Genomic DNA, 21,993 nt, shown 5'->3' on the forward strand with positions numbered 1-21,993 from the left:
AATCTCACTAACAAGCTTTGAACTGCTTTGTTCAATTACATGATTAACTTCGATACTTTGTTTCCAGTTTCTTGGAAGACCTTTTTAGACTTCCACAGTCTTGTCCAGATGAGTTTTGAATGAGAATTTTTTTTCCCAAAACACGAAATTTGTACAACTTTCCATCTTCAGTTATTTAAGCCTGCAAATTGAGTAATTCTTCACCTAAAATACCATGTAATCGCTTAATGGATTATGCTCTGAACATACTGATTTATTTAGTGTATTTAAACTTTACCTGAATCCTGTCTGCCATTTTTATGTATGTGTATCTTCCCATTATTTGATATGTTAGATATTTTAAAGCTAATAGTTTGGTTTCTGATGTTGCAGTCTTACTTCTTTTCCTTGAGTTTTCCTTCCTTAGACTGCACAAACCCACCGCATTCTTCTTGTTCCCACAGGTACCCAGTCAGGCAGAATCAGAGTCAGAAAAGCCTCCTCTGTGCCACTCACCTCCACCCCCGCCTCCAGTGTTGGCAGAAATGAGTGGGGATCACGCTATGTCATCTGCAAATGAAACCTCAGAAGATGTGGATGAAGAGGATGAGTTTGGTTACAGCTGGAGTAAGTTGTCTGTTTCAAATGCATTGACTTGTAAGAGGTATCAAACTGTTCATAGCTCTGGGTCTCTCAAGGCTTATGCCTCAGATGGGTAAGTACATTTCAACTTCAGTTACACGTAGTGCAGTTTTGTGTAGACAAAAACTAATTTTGTTATACTTGAATATAACACACATTCCTGAGGCACGAAATCACCTTTCTTCTGTTTTTTAAATCTGCAACACTGTTCAAGCCCACTTTGCATTTTTCTGCAAGTTGAGGTGGTCAGGGCACTCTGTCAGAAGCTGTACTGGATCCGCCCTCTCATGGTTTCCAATAGAGCATCACCCCTTTTAGGCCTCAGATTCTTCATTATAAAATCTATTTGTTGTTGCTGTTTCAACAGCCTGGAATTTAGGTATTTCTGTACTGACACGGTAACATAGTGTAAGTGTTGAGATTAAAAACTTGGGGCATTGGGAAGTTGGTTAACGACCTCTAAGTTGTAGCAGTGTGGTTATCCCCCTTTTTAAATGTGCTTTCTGCCTCAGATTGCTAAAGGTTAATTAGTTAATGTCTGAGCACGATGCCTGATGCACAGGAATCATTTGAAGGCAGTTGTTAGGATTATGGGAGTGTCTCTGTTTCCTAATGAAATAAGCCATTTTACAGAGGTTAGCCCAAAGTTATGTGTCAGTGCTTTAAAAAATTTCATTTAAAAAAATGTAATTGTTTTCCTTAAGAATACTGTGGTATGTGCTTTGGGGAAGTACAGAGTATAAAATTTGTACTGCTAGATTGTAGAAGGAGTCAGGAAATGGCAGTGTATGAAATTGATGCAATTAAGAATTAATACAGAATGCATTACATTAACCCCTTAGTAAGATTTTTCTAAAGGATGACTTGTAAAGTTTGCAGTTTTCTTAGTTTTATTTCTAATGAAATTAGAATATTTTGCTAATCCATCAGACTGGCCAGAAAGTACTCTGAGGAAAACATGAAATGGAATGTTTCAGTTACCTATTATCATATTCCAAGCCACTCCAAAACTTAATGGCTCAAGAAAACAGGTTATTAGCTCCCTCACGTGTCTAGTGGTTAGTATTAGCCACTGGCTGGTTGGTCATCTGGGCCTGGGACACCTACCAGATTACGGAATAAACTCTACCTTTTGAACATGGGAGATGAGAGATAATGAAAGGTCTCATTTAATGAGAACAGGTACGTCCATGTGCCCTGGTTGGATGGCTCTGTGCGGTAAGAAAACCCATTCCATCTAGTCTGGATCTGTGTATCCAGCACCACCCAGCGTGATGCAATGTGCAGTGTCCGTGTGGCTCTGGGAGAAAAGTTTCCTCTGACCATGGAAGACAATCCTCTGGCTGTTCTATTCTCTGTAAATGATAAAGTAGCTTTCTGTTTTAATCAGAGTCTTTGGAGAGCTTATTCACATGATCACGTGGAACACTTCTTTGGGTCTGCTCACCTCAGGTGAACTGATAAGTCAGACACTGTACTCTCTGCATCCTAGAGGCAGAGAAGCTACTCAGAATTTGGGTGCTCTAGGAAACCAGTCTTGACGCCCAGGAGGCCAGTCTGTTTAGCTTTCCTTAACTGCTAAGAATTTTGGTACAGTCAAGACCTTATAATGCCATTCTCAATAACCTTCCAGAGTAAAGCATTTGGCTGTGAATTATCTCTTACTCCCTGTGGGTTTTTTTGTTCTTGTTGTGTGCAGAAAATATCAGAGAACGTTACGGAAACCTCACAGGCGAGCTCCACATGATCGAACTAGAGAAAGGTCGTAGTGGTTTGGGTCTGAGTCTTGCTGGGAACAAAGACCGATCAAGGATGAGTGTTTTTATAGTGGGGATTGATCCAAATGGAGCAGCTGGGAAAGATGGTCAACTGCAGATTGCAGATGAGCTTCTAGAGGTAAGTTCTAATGACAAACACTGCATTTACTCCCGCTGAATTGGTGTGACGGAGCCATCAGTTTCCCGAAAACCCATCTGGGTCTCATATGGTGACTGAGAAAACTAGCACTCACCTAATAACAAAGATGCATTACAGCAAATTTGGCTCGAGACCAAATCTCTACTAAGTACCACCCATGTTCCCATTAATTTCCATTAAAGGTTGTGACCGTGCAGCACCAGAAAAAAATTTTGCCCCAAGACAGTAATAAAGATCACACTTCAAAAATATTTTTTTGTTTGTGCTGCATTTTTATTAGGAGCTTTTGAAAAACCAAATGACCAATCACGCCCCTGTAATGAGACTGATCACTGGACCTTCTAGAAGTTGAATCCCTCATGGCAGACTTGATGGGGGTAGATTGTTGTGGGGTTGAATTTAAGGCTAAAAAACAAAAACAGTAATTCAGCCCACCAAGCAAAATAAACTTGCGGACTATACGTTTATAGTGTTTAGAATTGTGTTTGCCTGATTTTTTGACCTTGCCTCCGATAGGCTGGGGTCCAAGTGTCTTTACACTGCTTTAGCACATTTTCCCATGCCTCCTGTGTTTCCCTCTTTGCTGGGAATGCCCACTCAGCAGGGGCTAACTGACAGGATAACTGGCAGTTTCCACCAGGTAGTATGCTGCGTAAGCACCTTCCACTGCCTGAAACCTGCATATACCAGCACTGCTTCTCCCAGTGGCCTACCCCCAGGCCTTGAGTTCTGATGTTAGCTGTGAACTATGATATTCCGGCCTTCCCAGGATGATCTGTGCTGATCACAGGTGCCTCTACAGAGCCCTTGCTTGTACAGAGTACTCTGGAAGCTTCTTGCTGCCTGGATACTCTTCTGTAGTCAGTTCAAGTGATGCCTTGTTAGTCCATGGAGATCAGACTACATTCATGGAATTTTAATGTTGGCTTTCAACATGAGCTTTTACTTAACTCAGTATCAAAGTCAGGTTCATGTTCTGGGAAAGAATACATATGTACTATTTTAAAGGAAGGAAAAAAAATTTGCTTTTCATTTGATTGTTGTTGTTTAGTTGCCAAGTCCTATCTCACTCCTGTGAGCCCATGGACTGTAACCTACCAGGCTCCTCTGTCCATGAGATTCTTTAGGCAAGAGTACTGGAGTGGGTTGCCATTTCCTTCTCCGGGGAATCTTCCCAACCCAGAAGATCAAACATACATATTCTGCATTGGCAGGCATATTCTTTACCACTGCACCACCAGGGAAGTCCTTTTCATTAGAAAGGATATGAAAATTTGTGAAATTAAAATTCTGGGCTCAATTAATATTTATTTCTCATAGATCAATGGTCAAATTTTATATGGAAGAAGTCATCAGAATGCTTCATCAATCATCAAATGTGCCCCTTCTAAAGTAAAAATAATTTTTATCAGGTGAGCATTTTCTTTTCCTGGTTTGTAAATATTTTTCCTTAGCCATTCAATTCTGATTCTTTTGAATAAAGATGAAACATATGCAAATGTGTAAGTGTTGTAGTTCCAAGTCTTTGTGGCTACAGAATTTTGTCTAATAATCCGAGTCTTCAAGCTAAAGAATGAAAATAGTATGAATGGTCATGATATTACAGGTTAGTGCTTTTTTCCTTTAGAAATAAAGATGCAGTGAGTCAGATGGCCGTATGTCCTGGGCATACAGTGGAACCTTCACCTGCTACCTCAGAGAATCTTCAAAATAAGGAGGTTTGTAGCTTATATTTGTTTCTCTGGGGAGCTTTAGTTTATGCATCAGTTATTAATTTAGCTAAAAATTATAGAGCCCTTTCAGGGTTATAAGAGAGAAGTAAATTTCTTGATCCCCTTGATCCCCAATATGTTTATAGCCTAGTTTATAGAATACTCATGTAAATAAGCACTGCTTACATGAAGCCTAGTAGTAGAGCCTGTCAAAGGAATAATGAAGGTAGAAAAGGAGTTGACAGTTTTACCTCTGGGGAGAGAATGGGAACATAGGGGAGGTTGGACATGAGGTGTACATTGAAAGTAGATGTCTTGGGGGCCGTAAACATTGGAAGCAGAGAACATGGATTGAGGAATGGGCTGGAGGCTCTGGCAAATGCAGAGAGTTGATAACTGCAGAGCCCTGCTGAGCAGTGGGAGGCAGGGAACAGGTGGGGTTAGAGCATGAGGATCACTATGCAGACCTTGTCTTTTAGGCTATATCTTTGCAGACTCAAAGAATGAAGATTATTTTTAACAACTCTGGAAATGGTACAGAGAAAAATCACAGGTTACAGGACAGAGAAGGGAGTAAGAGAATTAGAGTAGTTCATGGGATAGATATGAAGGACCTGAACTGATGCCCAAAAATAAAAGAGAGAGAGAGAAGAAATGGTTGTGTCAGGTCTTTAGAACCCAAACAGATATTACTTCATCTCTAACTAAATATATTTGGTGAGGAAAAAAGACTGGTTGAGAATGTATTTATCCAACAGATACATTCACTTACACCAGGTACCATTTGGGGGCTGAGCATAGGCTGCAGAATGAAGCAGACGAGATGTAACAAGCTTCCAGATGTCTGATTTGGTGACTTAATAGATGATTAACTTTTATCAGAATAGAAAAGGTAAAAAAGAGGAGCAGGTGTTTATTTGAAAATAGAGAACTTCCTCTCTGAGGCAGTTCAAGAATGAAGTGTCTATTGGAAAGCCTGGTAGAAGCGCTCATGGGGACGTTTGGTCTGGAGTTTAGAGATGAATCCGCATCGATGCCAACTTGGGAGCCATGGGAGCTCAGGCTCTGTCTGTGGAGGACATTTAGAGAAGATGAGTGCTGAGGTCAGAAGTGTGGTATCAGCTGTAAGGAAAATTGACAGGTCCAAAATGAAGAACCAGGCGGGTGGGTCACACAGCAGCTGAGGAGGGCCCCATTGAGAAAGGGTGTATAGCACAGCCTTGAATACTGTGGGGGACTCAAGTGAGAAGGTGAATAAAGAGAGTTCATTGTATTTGCCAACTAGAAGATTATTAGTGATTTTGAGAAAGCAAATGGTGGATAAGAAATTAGGAAAGAGAAAGCAGTGACCAGAGGGTGACATAAATTTAAGAGAGGTTTGATGAAAGTTTTGTGTTTACTTTGTTTAGAATGAGTAAAAGGAGATAGAGATTGAGAACTTAAAATTAGAGGAAGTATGAGACCATCAGTGGAAAAGGTGTAGAATTGGAAGCACTCTTCCCTAAATTAATATCTAAACATCAGGCTTTTCTGTACACAAGATGCACAAATCATCGTCTCATGCTGGTGAACTGACTCACTGATCATAATGGTGAGCTGAATGAGTCAAGTGGTTTTTCAAGATTGTGAAGGAGAAAATTTTATTTTCATATGAGTTTTACCAAAAATGTCCATCAAGAAAATGGATTTTAATAACTTTCAGGTAAAACATTTAATAGCTCCTACATTCCCTTGATGTCCAACACAGTAACACAGTGAACGGCGCCTCTGCTGGTGGTCTGTATGTCAGTACTTGCACTGTTCGGAGCTGGGTTACTACTCGGCATCATTGTAGAGTAAATCCATGCAGTCTTGTGAAGCATTTTACGTTTCTGTGCTCCAAAGTAATTGCTGTCTAATCACACCTCATTCACATTTTTAAGATATAATGTTCATAAACGTCATGAAGTATTAAAATTATAATGCTGGAATACAGCATATGAAATCATGTCAGTTAATTGGCCCCTTTGAGGCTTCCCTAGTGGCTCAGCAGAAAGTACTCTACCTGCCAATCAAGGGACATGGGTTCAGTCCCTGCATCAAGAAGAGCCCCCAGGTTAGGAAATGGCAGCCCACACCAGTATTCTTACCTAGAAAATCCCATGGACATAGGAGCCTCGTGGGCTGCAGTCCACTGGGTTGCAAAAAGTCAGGCACACTTAGTGACTAGACAACAACAATAAACAACTATTCAGTCAAGCAAAACTACATAACATTTGCCTATTTTGTCACTTCTTTCCCTCTGTCAGGCTGAACCGAGTGTTCCTACTTCTGACGCAGTTGTTGACCTCAGTTCATTGACGAATGTGCAACATTTAGAACTTCCTAAGGTAAATCTGCTCTGAATTGGACTGAAATGAGGTGACAACCTTGGCACTGGTGTTCTGTTTCACTGGTTCCCAAAACACGTCTCTGCAGACCAGCAGCATCAGGGTCAGCGAAGAGCTTGTTAGAACTGCAGGGGCTTGGGCCCAACCTGATCTCCCAAAGGAGCAGCTCTGGGGTGTGCCCGCAGCTCATGTTTTAATAAGCCTCTTCCATGATGCCAGTGGGCACTAATGTTTGATAACCATTGTGCTAATTGATACTTGAGCAGGGGCCCAGCTTCTCCTGCCTTTATGATTATCCCAAGGTATGACATTTAGCGATCTCATGTTTGATTTATTTACAAGGACTTGCTATGGACGAAATTAAAAAATTAAAGAAGCAAGTTATAGGCTTTGTCCTTTGTCAGACCAAAAGCCCAAATGCCTAGAAGTCTCACTGATAGGCATCGTTGAGGTATTTGCTTTTGCAAAGATCTGAACCTTGGATTCAAGTGACCACTTGAAAGAGGTGGTTTGTTGAACGGAATCCTGTAAATGATTTTAGGTGCTGCAGGCTCATGCTGAAATGCCCGTGGACAGTGGATGAACAGACTAGACAGAAAGAGCAGTGACATGCTCAGGGAAGAGGAGAGGAAAGGAGGAGGTGGGATGGAGGGACGGAGGGATTTCACATGTAATGCTACAGCAGGAAGGAGTGCTTCCCTCCAAGACTCCCCAGCTCCAAGGCAGGGCACCAGAGGCCATCTGACTGGGTTGAATCCTATTTCATCAGCTACAGACTTAACACATTTTGTGATCTTGCTTTGCCTCCCTTTTTCTACCTATAAATTGGAGATGATAGTCTTATCTTTGATACTGTAATTTTAAAGGTTAAATGAGTTGTTTATAAACTGGTGGGCATAATGCCTGATATGTGGTCAGAGTTTGTTAAGCCCTTAGTGGGAAAAAATACTGATTCTTCTTGGTTTATTTATTATTTTTTAAATAAATAACCCTGTACAAAATGGATTGCTCTGATCTTCTCGTATACATTTACTGAGGAAACCAGATCTGAAAGAGACATATGCACCCCAATGTTCATCACAGCACTGTTTATAATAGCCAGGACATGGAAGCAACCTAGATGCCCATCAGCAGACGAATGGATAAGGAAGCTGTGGTACATATACACCATGGAATATTACTCAGCCGTTAAAAAGAATTCATTTGAATCAGTTCTAATGAGATGGATGAAACTGGAGCCCATTATACAGAGTGAAGTAAGCCAGAAAGATAAAGACCATTACAGCATACTAACACATATATATGGAATTTAGAAAGATGGTAATGATAACCCTATATGCAAAACAGAAAAAGAGACACAGAAGTACAGAACAGACTTTTGAACTCTGTGGGAGAAGGTGAGGGTGGGATGTTTCGAAAGAACAGCATGTATATTATCTATGGTGAAACAGATCACCAGCCCAGGTGGGATGCGTGAGACAAGTGCTCGGGCCTGGTGCACTGGGAGGACCCAGAGGAATCGGGTGGAGAGGGAGGTGGGAGGGGGGATCGGGATGGGGAATACATGTAACTCTATGGCTGATTCGTGTCAATGTATGACAAAACCCACTGAAATGTTGTGAAGTAATTAGCCTCCAACTAATAAAAAAAAAAAATGAAATACATTCAGTAAAAATGATAGATTGAGAACAGAGGAAATCAGAAATTTAAAAGTCAGCTTTTTTTTTCATTTTTTCCTAAAATACTTCCACTAAATTTTCAAAACTACAGAGAAAATGCTATTTATAAACAATACACATTTACTTTCTCCATAATAAACATCTTTGATAAAAAAAAAAGAAAAGCTGTCATGGGCAGTTTGTGCTGTGGGTAAAGGGAAAAGAACATAAGTAATTAAAGCTTTTTTCTGTCAAAAAGTCCATACATGTCCATTCCAGCATCCCTCATTCTGTTGCCATGTTGGAGAGAGTCCTTTGAGACAGCAAGGGAGAGGGGACAGGATATTTTAATGCAAATCTCTGAATTTGTGTAGGTAAACAACCAGCAAATGCCCTCTGTACTTAGTAAAGTACTTTTCTGACCACAGTTAAGTAAATAGACTATAATAGAATCAGATATCAGAATTGAGTACCTATAGTCATGGTAGATTACAGAGTATTACTTATATTAATACAAGTGAAATATTTCTTTGTGGTACTAGGAAAGAATATTGTGTGCAATATCTGAAATAGAGGGTAACTCAGTTATTTACTTGGCTTTGACATTGGAATTTGTCAGTGTGGTAGCACATTGAACTTCCTGTTCATCGTATCTGAGTCTTTGACCACTAAATCAAGGTTTGGGGTTTCAAAATTCTGGTAAGTTTGGACACTTTATGTGAAGTCAATTTGATTATATCCTGTAGAGTTATAGGTAGAAGGAATATATGCATGATAACAACACTTTCGTATAGTGTATCAGGCTTTCAATCCTTTTTACTACACTTGATCCTCACAGCAAGATTTTAGTTGGCAGCTATTATTATTCAGGCTTTTGGAGATAAGAACTTAGAGGTTTAGAGATGTTAAGTAATATATCCAGATTTCCAAATCTAGCCGGCAAGTATATTGTAGCTGAGTTCCGCTTACCCTAAATCTGTGTAATTATCTCTGTATCATGCACATGAAAAGAGTGGTGGTAGGGAGGATGAGCAGTGACAATCTGGAATGTCATCAAGCATTAATCATCTCTGTCAGCAAAGCAGCAGTGTTCGTAGTCTTTAAAATGATGATGGAGCTTTACCTCGATGCCATGATCCTAAAAGTCCAGTGGCAAGTGTGGCTCTCAGGTAAATTTCTTTCTCTCATGCTTTCTGTCTCCCTGGATGCAAACTATAATGAGGAAAGTTGTTGGCTCTAACCAGAATGAAAATATTCACTACCCTATGGTAAATTTTATTCACATAAATGTTAAGAAGAGGTAAAAGCCAACATTATGGAACATCTGGTTTTGATAAAAGAAAGGATGGAAAATATAGCCAAAGTAGGTGTAGCTCTTCTAGCCTTGGCAGGTTTTCAGGGTAAGTCTTTGGACTCATGAGTTGAGAGCATTTTCACTCTGTATCAAGTCAAAATCCAAGTCTTTGAAGGAACCAGTCTGGATTTCCAGCCCCAGAAAGCACAGAGCGTGAGCAGTCAGGGCAGCCTGTCTGCTGAAAGAGAAGGGATAGTAGAACAGGCATGCAAGGACTGGTATTAGTGGTTATGTCTAAGCCAGAAAAAGGAGGCAAGAATGTGCTTTGGTTTTGAGTCACTTAACCAATTACACAGAACTGAATTCTCAAACATACATTCATTAAGTTATTGAATACGTTTTTATTTTCTGAATCTATTGATAAAGTGACTAGAAATATGTTACTTGGTATATGTGCTGAAAAGAAAAGACCCTGATGCTGGGAAAGATTGAAGGCAGGAGGAGAAGGGGACGACAAAGGATAAGATGGTTGGATGGCATTACCGACTCGATGGACGTGAGTTTGAACAAGGTCCGGGTGTTGGTGATGGACAGGGAAGGCTGGCGTGCTGTAGTCCATGGGTTCACAAAGAGTCAGACACGACTGAGTGCTAGAGATACTAGACATAGGGGAGGAATGAGAACATTTGAATATTTGATGGAGGAGAAATTTAATCTCACTAAAGTAATTCAAAGTTTGCTTAAGAAAAGGGGATTTCTAAGAGTGGATTTTAGAACACCTATAATTGCTTTTCTAGCCTTTGAGTAAGAAGATGATGTTCAGAAGTTTTGGTCACATACCTTTCTGTTTGGATAAATTTCATGTTTCACATTTCCTGTGTTTCTGTTTTTGCTTCTGTAGGATCAGGGGGGTTTGGGCATTGCCATAAGTGAAGAAGATACACTCACTGGGGTCATCATAAAGAGTCTAACAGAGCATGGGGCAGCAGCCAAGGTGAGGCCTCCCCCTTCTTACAGTCAGAAAGTGGTGAGGAAGGGACTTCTGTCTCTAAAATCACTCAAAAGTTTCCATGTTTCCATCTAGGATGGACGGCTGAAAGTTGGAGATCAGATCTTGGCTGTAGATGATGAAGTTGTTCTTGGCTATCCTGTTGAAAAGGTACTTATCTGAAAGAAAGCAAATGCTGCTGTGAACTCATCCTTGGAAATGGCTAAGTGTGTGTATGTGGGGGGCAGTCAGTCATGGGAATCAGAACTGTGTAGCTATATTAGATATCTGCAAGGAAGAGAAGAAATTTGAAAAGTACTTAATTTCTATTTTCTGTTTTCTAATTAAGATGATGTTAGTTGTTTCTTCTGTTACCTGATAAATTCAGTGTTCAGTGGGCATTTTTGATAAATATAATTTCTGTTTTCCTATATTAAAACTTGAAACTTCTAAACAAATGTCAACTTAGTATTAAAACCAAAGGAATATTTTTAATGAATATTTGCTGCCATGTTGTTTTTGTTCAGGAACTAAGCTATGTCTGTCTCTTTGTGACTCTGTGAACTACAGCACACCAGGCTTCCCAATCCTTCAGTTATCTCCCTGTATTTGCTCAAACTCATGTCCCTTGAGTTGGTGATACCATCCAATCATCTCATGCACTATCGCCCTCTTTACCTCCTGCCCTAAATCTTTCCCATTGTCAGGGTCTATTCAAATGAGTCGGTTCTTCACATCTAGTGGCCAAAGTATTGGAGCTTCAGCTTCAGCATTAGTCCTTCCAGTGAATATTCAGGGTTGATTTCCTTTAGGATTGACTGACTTGATCTGCTTGTTGTCTAAGGCACTCTCAAGAGTCTTCTCCAGCACCACACTTTGAAAGCATCAGTTCTTCAACACTCAGCCTCCTTTATGGTCCAACTCTCACATCCATACATGACTACTGGAAAAACCATAGCTTTGACTATAAGAACCTTTGTTGGCAAGGTGATGTCTCTACTTTTTAATATACTGTCTATGGATTTGCTCCTATAAATATCCACTATGTATATTGCTTTATAAATAGATTTTAAGACTCAGACACTAAATTTGTAACTTTTATTGTGGATAAATAGTTATATATGCCTGAGTTTCTTCCTTCCCAAAAGTAATCTTAATACTGTACTTACTGGGACTTTCACTTTAGCCTTTCATAAGTGCTAGGAAAAAAAAACCAAAAAACAAAACTGTGTTTCTTTGAGATTTGGTGTGCCACTGTGTCTATTTCTACAGTGGCCAGCAAGAGGCTTAAATCACTTTAAAATTCAGTTTGTGTTTTTTTGGAGGAAAATTGCTTTACAGTGTTGTGGTAGTCTCTGCCATGCATCACTGTGAATCCATCATAACTATATATGTATCCCCTCCATCTTGAGCCTGCCCCCCGCAGTTCCACCCCTCCAGGTCCTCACAGAGTGCCAGCCTGGGCTCCCTGTGTCATGCAGAAACTTCCTGTTAGCTGTCTATCTTATAGAGGATGGTGTAAATATGGCAGTGCTACGTTCTCAGTGTCTCCTAACCTCTCCTTACCCACTGTGTCCACAAGTCCGTTCTCTATGTTTGCTTCTTTACTTCTTTCCTCTAAATAAGTTCATCAGTCCTACTTTTCTAGATCCCATGTATATGCGTTAGTATATGATATTTGTTTTTCTGGCTTACATCACTCTGTATAAGAGACTCCAGGTTCATCCACCTCACTACAACTGACTCAAACCTGTTCCTTTTTTATGGCTAAGTAATATTCCAGTGTGTGTGGGTATGTGTGTGTACACTACAATTTCTTTATCCATTCATCTGTCAATGGATATCTAAATTGCTTCCGTGTCCTAGCTATTGTAAATAGTGCTGCATTGAACATTGGGGTACACGTGTCTGTTTGAATTGTGGTTTTCTAGGGGTGTAAACCAGTAGGGTGATCGTTGGGTTTTATTTCTGGGTTTTTATCTGGTAGTTTTATTCCCAGTTTGTTAAGGACTCTCCCTACTGTTCTCCATAGTGGCTGTACCAACTTACATGCCCACCAACAGTGCAAGAGGGATCCTTTTTCTCCACATCTTCTCTGGCGTTTTTGCTTGTTTTTTTTTTTTTTTTTTTTTTTTTTTTTAATATATATAATGTCCATTCTGATTGGTGTGAGTTGATACCTCATTGTAGTTTTGATTTTCTTTTCTCTAATAATGAGCTATATTGGTCATCTTTTTATGTATTTATTGGCCATCTTCTTATATATCTTCTTTGGACAAGAAGATATCTTCTTTAGGTCTTCTGCCCATTGTGTGATTGGACTGTTTTTGTTTTTCTATTGTTTAACTGTATGAGCTGCTTGTATATTTTGGGGATTAATCCTTTGTCAGTTGTTTCGCTTGCAATTTTTCCTCCAATTCTGAGGTTTGTCTTTTTATTTTGTTAATAGTTCTGTTTGCTATACAAAAACTTTTAAGTTTAAATAGGTCCTATTTGTTTATTTTTCCTCTCTATTTCCAGTACTCTAGGAGTTGGGTCAAAGAGGATCTTGCAGTGATTTATGTCAAAGTGTGTACTGCCTATTTTCCTCTTAAGAGCTTTATAGTTTCTGGCCTTACATTTAAGTCTTTAATGCATTTTGAGTTTATTTTTATGTTCGGTGTTCTCATTCTCTCACATGTAGCTATCCAGTTTTTCCAGCACCACTTTTAATAATTGTATAGGTCTTATTCTTTAACCCACATGTGTATGTTTTTAATGTTCCATTTGGCTTGATCCTTCTCTTGCATAATTTTCTTTTTCTTGCTTTTATATAGATGTTCCCATTTTATTAAAAATGTTTATGTAAGCTGCTTCAGTTTGTATATAGAAACAGAAGTGGTTCAGTTCAGTTGCTCAGTCATGTCCCACTCTTTGTGACCCCATGGCTTACCTGTGCATCACCAAATCCCGGAGCTTACTCAAACTCAGTCCATCCAGTTGGTGATGCCATCCAACCATCTTGTCCTCTGTCATCTCTTTCTCCTTCCACCTTCAAACTTTCCCAGCATCAGGGTCTTTTCAAATGAGTAGGTCATTCACGTCAGGGGGCCAAAATATTGGAGTTTCAGCTTCAGCATCAGTCCTTCAGTGAATATTCAGGACTGATTTCCTTTAGGATGGACTGGTTGGTTCTCCTTGCAGTCCAAGGAACTCTCAGGAGTTATCTTCAAAACCACAGTTCAAAAGCATCAATTCTTCAGCGCTTAGCTTTCTTTATAGTCCAACTCTCACATCCATACATGACTACTGGAAAAGCCATAGCTTTGACTAGACAGACCTTTGTTGGCAAAGTAATATCTCTGCTTTTTAATATGCTGTCTAGGTTGGTCATAGCTTTTCTTCCAAGGAGCAAGCATCTTCTAATTCAGTGACTACGGTCAATATCTGCAGTGATTTTGGAGCCCAGGGGAATAAAGTCTGTCACTGTTTCCATTATTTTCCCGTCTACTTGCCATGAAGTGATGGGATGGGAGACCATGATCTTAGTTTTCTGAATGTTGAGCTTTAAGCCAACTTTTTCACTCTCTTCTTTCACCTTCATCAAGATCTATTTAATTCCTCTTTGCTTTCTGCCATGAGGGTGGTGTCATCTGCATATTTGAGGTTATTGGTTTTTCTCCTGGCAGGCTTGGTTCTAGCTTGTGATTCATCCAGCCTGGCATTTCACATAATGTATCTGCATATAAGCTAAATAAGCAGGGTGACAACATACAGCCTTGATGTACTCCTTTCCCGATTTGGGACCAGTCTGTTGTTCCATGTCCAGTTCTAACTGTTGCTTCTTGACCTGCATACAGATTTCTCAGGAAGCTGGTCAGGTGGACTGGTATTCCCATCTCTTTCAGAATCTTCCACGGTTTGTTGTGATCCACACAGTCAAGGGTTTGGCACAGTCAATAAAGCAGAAGTAGATGTTTTTCTCTAACTCTCTCGCTTTTTTGATGATCCAGTGGATGTTGGCAATTTGATTTCTGGTTTCTTTGCCTTTTCTAAGTTCAGTTTGAACATCTGAAGTTCATGATTCACATATTGTTGAAGCCTGGCTTAGAAAATTTTGAGCATTACTTTGCTAGAGTGTGAGATGAGTGCAGTTGTGTGGTAGTTTAAACGGTCTTTGGCGTTAGCTTTCTTTGGGATTGGAATGAAAACTGACCTTTTCCAGTCCTTGGCCACTGGTGAGTTTTCCTAATTTGCTGGCATATTGAGTGCAGCACTTCAACAGCATCATCTTTTAGGATTTGAAATAGCTCAGCTGGAATTCCATCATTTCCACTAGCTTTGTTCATAGTGATGCTTCCTAAGGCCCACTTGACTTCACATTCCAGGATGTCTGGCTCTAGGTGAGTGATCACACCATCGTGATTATCTGGGTCATGAAGATCTTTTGTGTATGGTTCTTCTATGTATTCTTGCCACCTCTTCTTAATCTCCTCTGCTCTGTTAGGTCCATACCGTTTTTGTCCTTTATTGTGCCTGTTTTTTCATGAAACGTGCCCTTAGTATCTATAATTTTTTTGAAGAGCCCTCTAGTCTTTCCCATTCTGTTGTTTTCCTCTATTTCTTTGCACTGATCACTGAGGAAGGATTTCTTCTCTCTCCTTGCTATCTTTGGAACTCTGCATTCAAATGGGAATCTTTTTCCTTTTCTTCTTTGCCCTTAGCTTCTCTTTTCTAAGCTATTTGTAAGGCCTTGTCAGACAACCGCCTTTTTGCATTTCTTTTTCTTGGGGATGGTCTTGATCACTGCCTCCTGTACAATGTCAGGAAGGAACCTCTCTCCATAGTTCTTCAGGCATTCTGTCTATCAGATCTAATCTCTTGAATCTATTTACCACTTCTGCTGTATAATTATAAGAGATTTGATTTAGGTCTTACCTAAATGTTCTAGTGATTTCCCCTGCTTTCTTCAGTTTAAATCTGAATTTGTCAATAAGGAGTTCATGATAGGAGCCACAGTCAACTCCTATTCTTGTTTTTGCTGACTGTATAGAGCTTCTGCATCTTTGGCTGCAAAGAATGTAATAAATCTGATTTCGGTGTTGACCATCTGGTGTCCATGTGTAGTGTCTTCTCTTGTGTTGTTGTTAGAGGCTGTTTGCTATGACCCAAAGTGGGTAAAGCACCTCATATTCTTCTAAGGTTGTAAGGATCCAGAGAAATGAACAATATTAATTAGAAATGTTAAAAGTGAAAACCCTTTCTTATATAATGAAGAATATAGTCTGAAGTAGACTTTTTGGCCTTAATCAGTATCAGGAAATTTAAAAAAAACTAGAAACTGCAGCCATTCTTTCTTGACCTCTCGAGTCCTGACAGGGAAAAAGTTTGCCTCTGACTCTTCTCTCAATCATAGATGTTTCCAATTACAGCTATCATAGTGGCTTTTTTGTGTGTAAGTCTACTAACTTGCTTTTAATTTTATTTCTCCACGCCAACACCCTGCCAGTTTATTAACCTTCTGAAAACCGCAAAGACAAAAGTGAAATTGACGATTCGTGCTGAGAATCCAGACTCCCAGGCTACTACTCCAGTAGCTGCTACAGCCAACGGAGAAAAAAAGAGCTGCCCCCAGTCTCCAGTGGTCCCACCGTCTAGCTCTCCAGAACCAGAGCCCATGCGAAGTAAGGGCTGCTCTCCTGCTAGTTCTGCACACGTGGCCTGTTCAAACTCGGTATCTAGTCCCTGCTTGGGAGCCATCTGCCTGTATGTAGTCCACTGCCTGATAGGCCGTAGTCCGACAGCCTTCTGGTGAAAGGATGGTATAAAGAGAAGGGATCTGGTGCTGTACATGAACCAGCCATAGAACCTTGGTAAACCCATCCAGCCGCTCTGAGCCTCTGCTCGCCCATCTCTAAGACAAAGGAGTGATGCTCTTTGCTCTCCAAGGATCTTTTGCTAAGAGTATCTATGACTCCAGGTATCTTACTAATACATGAGATACCTCATTTTTTACGTTCCTTGTTTATACTACTGAGCAAGTAATGTAACTTCTTAGAACGTCAGTATTCTCATTTTTAATATGGATACCATGATACCACTTCATTGGTAGAATCAACTTTGCCTGGCATTATATCAGACTCCTAAAAGGTCATTCATTGCCACATGTACACAGTGCATATGAGTTCTTCCTTTGGGTGTAAACAGCAGATACAGTCGAAGAGGACGAAGTAGATGAAATTGTTGGATGTGGAGCTTGGGATGCCAATGTCTCATGTCATTAAAATGCCAGTCTTGTACATTGAGGCAAATTATTCCTTTGAGGTTCTTTTTCAGAAAAATCACACTGATTTTCAGTAAAAGAGTACATTTCAAGCTTTGTGGCATTTTAAAAAAGTAGTTAAAAACACATTGGCTTTTTCTGCATTTGGAGAAAAAAAGCTCTTTTGGTTTCCAAACTGAAACATTCAGTTCTTTTGACAGGTTTTTAATGAAACAGCAGTATAAAACATTTATAATATAGTTGGTTTAAAAGTCTGTTTTTAAATTGAAGTATAGTTGATTTACAACGTTATGTTAATTTCTGCTGACTCAGTTGTATATATGTGTGTGTGTGTGTGTGTATATATATATGTGTGTGTGTATATATATACACACATTCTTCTTATATTCTTTTCCATTATAGTTTATCCTAGTACATTGAATATAGTTCCCTGTTCTATACAGTTGGACCTTATTGCTAAAAAATCTTAAAGTAATAAACATCTAATGGAAGTAATCCTTTATTTAGAAAGACTGCATAATTCTCTAAAATGTTAAAAAATATGGTAATTTTCTAATTTTTCAATATTAAGTTGATCCCTAAATAGCATTGTCTATAAACATATAAAATGCTAAATGGAAGCATAGCATAAAGGAAAATATCTTGCACCTGTTCTTACCATTTCAGGAGCATGAAACTAGTCTGCCTCTGATTCCTAAAAAGAATGTTTTCTCTAAAGCTAATCTATCAAGTATACCAGCTTTGTCTGAATATGCTATTTGTTATATGCTTTTTGCTATATCACCAAACATGATATGAAGGCTCTCATACAGCAGAGTATGAGATTATATTCTCCTTATTTTTTTCATAATCTAATCTTATTTATTTAATTTTGAGCATATATGCACCAGTATTTAATATTCAAGTTTATGAAACATCAAGACATAAAGAAACAAACTTCAGGTGGGGCTCACTTAATGTGTTATAAACTCAGATATGAAATCTAGTTGCATGTATGATTTGATTACATAAGGAGAGATGCTCTAGGGCAGGACGAAAAGAAAACCAAATCAGAAACCTGAAAAGCCGTGAGCGGCAGGCACCATGACCAGAATTACTGATGTCCTTTACGCTTTGTCTTCCCTGAATGTGAGTTAGGTTTCCTCCGCACATTTAAGCTCCAAGTTTTACGAATCATAGTTTCTTAAGACGTTTGTTTGGCTCCCATGAAACATAGAATATCAGAGTGAAACTAGTGGTTAAGTTCAACTCTGTTCTCTTTCCTTTTACCTATTATCTCCAGTAATTAAAGAAAAATGCAGAATAGTGCAGATGATAATTTACAGGTAATTTTGCACCCACTGCACTAAGGTAACAATGATGATGTCATATTTGTTGGATGGTTTTAAATACAACTAAAAGATTAAGGTGGGATTGAAGTCTTCTTTGTCCCCAAACTTGGGTCCATGATTCTGCTCCATCCCCCAAGGCAACCAGTGTGGTGAGTTTAATGTGTATGCTTTCTGATCAATTTTTATTTGCATTTCATTTTAAACTTACTTTTAGGTACAAGCAGGTCGTCAACACCAGCAATCTTTGCTTCTGATCCTGCAACCTGCCCCATCATCCCAGGCTGTGAAACAACAATTGAGATTTCCAAAGGGCGGACAGGACTGGGCCTGAGCATTGTTGGGGGGTCCGACACACTGCTGGTGAGGATGTAGCCAGAGATGCTCCAAATATGCAGCCTCTTCAGTGATTCCCTGCAGGGAAATTTCCATCAGCTGTGTGAAATGAAATACAAAGACTTAGAAAAGTGTATCATTTCTTGTTATTTTAATTTGTGGGGCAAATACTCATTTACTTTGAGTAAGTCAACACTGACTTAGTAATATTCCTTTATACTTGTGATTGTGCCCTTCAGGTTCAAAATATTTGTGTTAGTTTACCAGTTCCTGCCATATTTTAATTTTCTTTTTACTGACTGGATATCATTGGGTTAGACCCATACTGAGGAAACATCTGAAAAATTGGATAATTTATAGACAAAAATTTCTAATTGTCAAAAGTGCATTTAAAAGCCATTCATTCCACTTGTAGATAGGAAAGGTGAGGCATACCTGTTACTTTCATTTGTGGATACAAAAGGTGATGTGTATCTGTTATAAATAAGTGTGTGGGTGATTTACATATTTTATAAATTTTTTTTAAAATTCCCTATCATTTGAAAGAAATATGTTTCTTTAAGACTTACAGCAAATTGTCTTGTTATGCTTTTCTTTGAATTTCGACGCATGACTCACATATGGATGCAGTCCGTGTATAACCCTTATCAGTGTCTATAAGAGTACAGTGTGCTTTGACTGAATTTCTGCTCACCATTCCTAGGGAGGATGGGGTAAAGCATGGTTCGTTTTGTTTGTTTCCTTAGGGTGCCATTATTATCCATGAAGTTTATGAAGAAGGAGCAGCATGTAAAGATGGAAGACTCTGGGCTGGAGATCAGATTTTAGAGGTACAGAATGCTGTGCGTTTGACCTTTACCACAAAGGAAAGGCATCTGTGGGGAGGGTGGTCTATGTTTCTCCCCGCTGCCCCTCCCTTTCCTCTCTCTCCCCACTTCTTCCCTTTTCCATCTTTCTTCAGTTTACTCAACTCATCTACTCCCTCACCATCTGTGTCCCACTTCCATACAGGTAAATGGAATTGACTTGAGGAAGGCCACACATGATGAAGCAATAAATGTTCTAAGACAAACACCACAAAGGGTGCGCCTGACGCTCTACAGAGATGAGGCCCCATACAAAGAGGAGGACGTGTATGACACCCTCACCGTCGAGCTGCAGAAGAAGCCAGGGAAAGGCCTGGGGTTGAGTATTGTTGGTAAAAGGTATGACTAATCAGGGCAAAGGTGGTGATTTCTTGGAAAGGACTGAACTTAAATTTCTTTGAAGAGTACTAGCAGTAGTAGAATCTTTATCAACTGCTTGTATTCTGTAGGTGGCTATTGTCAGTCCATGCAGCAGTGGAACATCAGAAGATGCTGATTTAGACTTTTTAGTCAGTATTAAAAGATGCTTGCTCCTCAGAAGGAAAGCTATGACCAACTTAGGCAGTATATTAAAAAGAGGCATCACTTTGCCAACAAAGGTCTGTATAGTCAAAGTTGTGGTTTTTCCTGTAGTTGTGAATAGATGTGAGAGTTGGACCATAAAGAAAGTTGAAAGAAGACTGATAGGCAAAGATTTGATGAATTGTGTTGCTGGCGAAGACTCTTGGGAATCCCTTGGACTGCAAGGAGATCAAATCAGTCAATCCTAAACGAAATCAACCCTGAATATTCATTGGAAGGACTGTTGCTGAAGCTAAAGCTCCCATACTTTGGCCACTTGATGTAAAGAACTGACTCATTGGAAAAGACCCTGATGCTGCGAAAGATTGAAGGCAAATGGAGAAGGGGGTGACAAAAGATGAGATGGTTAGATAGCATCACCAGCTCAGTGAACATAAATTTGAGCAAACTCTGAGAAATAGTGGATGACAGAGGAGCCTGGTGTGCTGCAATTCATGGAGTCACGAGGAAGACATGACTTAGCAACTGAACAACAGCAACAATACAAAAAGGCATTTTGGTAATTTTGAGGACCTGCTGGGTGCCAAGAGATCCTTTAGGTTCTGAGGAATAGAGTTAAAGGAGGCATGAATGCTAACATCTGAAAACTCAGTTTGGTAAACGAGAATTAAATATATTCTTGCAACAAAGGAATCTATTAATGAGAAACAGAAACATATTGTGAGGAATCCATGGAAGCAAAGGAGAAAGGGATTGTGTGACCCTAATTAAGGGAAGTAGGTTAGGAAAACTGCTTTATAAAAAAAGTACCTGAGATGAAGCTAGAAGTGTGATATGTGAGAGGTGATCTAACAAAAGGGGAAGGAGGATATTCTAGAGAGAAGGATCAATATGACAAGAGCACACCATCTGAAGGGAACGGAGTGTAAATTAAGAGGCCTGGGGTAGCAGGTCAGTGAATTTACATAAATTGAATGCCTAATTTATTTAAATATGTATATATAGGTAATGTTAAAAAATATTTAATCTAGTAAATTCCAGCACAGTTATTCTAAGGATGGGAAAAGAGTATCAAACGATGAAATGACTTGTTTGAGGTCAAGACCTTGGCAAGAAGAAGTGATGCAATTAAACCTTACTCAGTGTTTCTACATGGTCATCTTTATATCTCAACAGGAAGTCATTGAGTTATTTATACTTTTATGAAAAGAAGGTTGGAATGAGTTTAATACTTGTTCATTTTGCATAAACCTATCTTGTGTGAAAGTTAGACCCATAATGATTTAAATGAGACATCACAGCAAAGGTAACGTAATTTTGAGTAACACATGGTTTTAGTTTGAGACACATCCGTTGTTTCTTTTAAGTAATGTTAATGATGTTGTTGATAATAGCAACATACTTAAATAGGCACAGGTCAATATCCATTCAAGGCTTCATTATGGTGTAGAAAGAACAATAGATTTTCCTCCCAGTGACTGACTCTTAAATCCTATTTTTGCCATTTAGTAGCTATGTGACCTATAAAATGTGTATAATAACCACTTCTACTCACAGTTTATAAGTTTTGAATAAGTATGCTTATGAAAGATATATTTAATCTATAAAGTATTATAAAGACATAAGATACTATTATTATACAAAGTTCTCAGTTTCACCAGTGTTGATAAAGCAATAAAACTTTTAAAGTCATAAAAATAGAAGTAAAAGTTTCAATTCTAAAGTGTTAGCCTTTCATTAAATAAGCATTGCATTCCACTTGGAAAAAAATCATAATGGTGATATTTAAAATCACACTTGCAGAAATGATACTGGAGTGTTTGTGTCCGATGTTGTCAAAGGAGGCATTGCAGATGCTGACGGACGACTGCTGCAGGGAGACCAGATTCTGACGGTGAACGGAGAAGACGTCCGTCACGCAACGCAGGAAGCCGTTGCGGCTCTGCTGAAGGTAGAGACCCAGTGCCGTGAATGGGTTATGTGTGACAGCGTGGGAGGAGGAGGAGCTGCCACATGCAGCAAGTCTTTATTTACTGTGTCCTCTCAAATAAGACATATGTTAGACGACATACTTCAGTGGTACATCTCTACACTTACGATCAGCTCTTTGTTATATGGTT

At 39.3% G+C, this 21,993-nt stretch overlaps 1 protein-coding gene across 4 annotated transcripts in view; it reads left to right on the forward strand.

Moving 5' to 3' along the window:
* MPDZ (multiple PDZ domain crumbs cell polarity complex component) overlaps positions 1-21,993 on the forward strand; it is a 171,593-nt gene that overhangs the window by 135,103 nt on the left and 14,497 nt on the right. For all 4 annotated transcript variants that reach the window (XM_065908320.1, XM_065908319.1, XM_065908318.1 and 1 more), the window contains 12 exons: positions 444-606; positions 2,321-2,517; positions 3,859-3,950; positions 4,166-4,256; positions 6,539-6,619; positions 10,473-10,565; positions 10,656-10,730; positions 16,048-16,222; positions 18,367-18,512; positions 19,232-19,315; positions 19,497-19,690; positions 21,677-21,824. In XM_065908320.1, the coding sequence (XP_065764392.1) occupies positions 444-606; positions 2,321-2,517; positions 3,859-3,950; positions 4,166-4,256; positions 6,539-6,619; positions 10,473-10,565; positions 10,656-10,730; positions 16,048-16,222; positions 18,367-18,512; positions 19,232-19,315; positions 19,497-19,690; positions 21,677-21,824 (1,539 nt within the window). The remainder of the gene's footprint in view (positions 1-443; positions 607-2,320; positions 2,518-3,858; positions 3,951-4,165; positions 4,257-6,538; positions 6,620-10,472; positions 10,566-10,655; positions 10,731-16,047; positions 16,223-18,366; positions 18,513-19,231; positions 19,316-19,496; positions 19,691-21,676; positions 21,825-21,993) is intronic.

This window comes from Muntiacus reevesi, chromosome 17 (assembly GCF_963930625.1).
Source record: "Muntiacus reevesi chromosome 17, mMunRee1.1, whole genome shotgun sequence".
In the NCBI taxonomy this organism is placed as follows: Eukaryota; Metazoa; Chordata; class Mammalia; order Artiodactyla; family Cervidae; genus Muntiacus; species Muntiacus reevesi.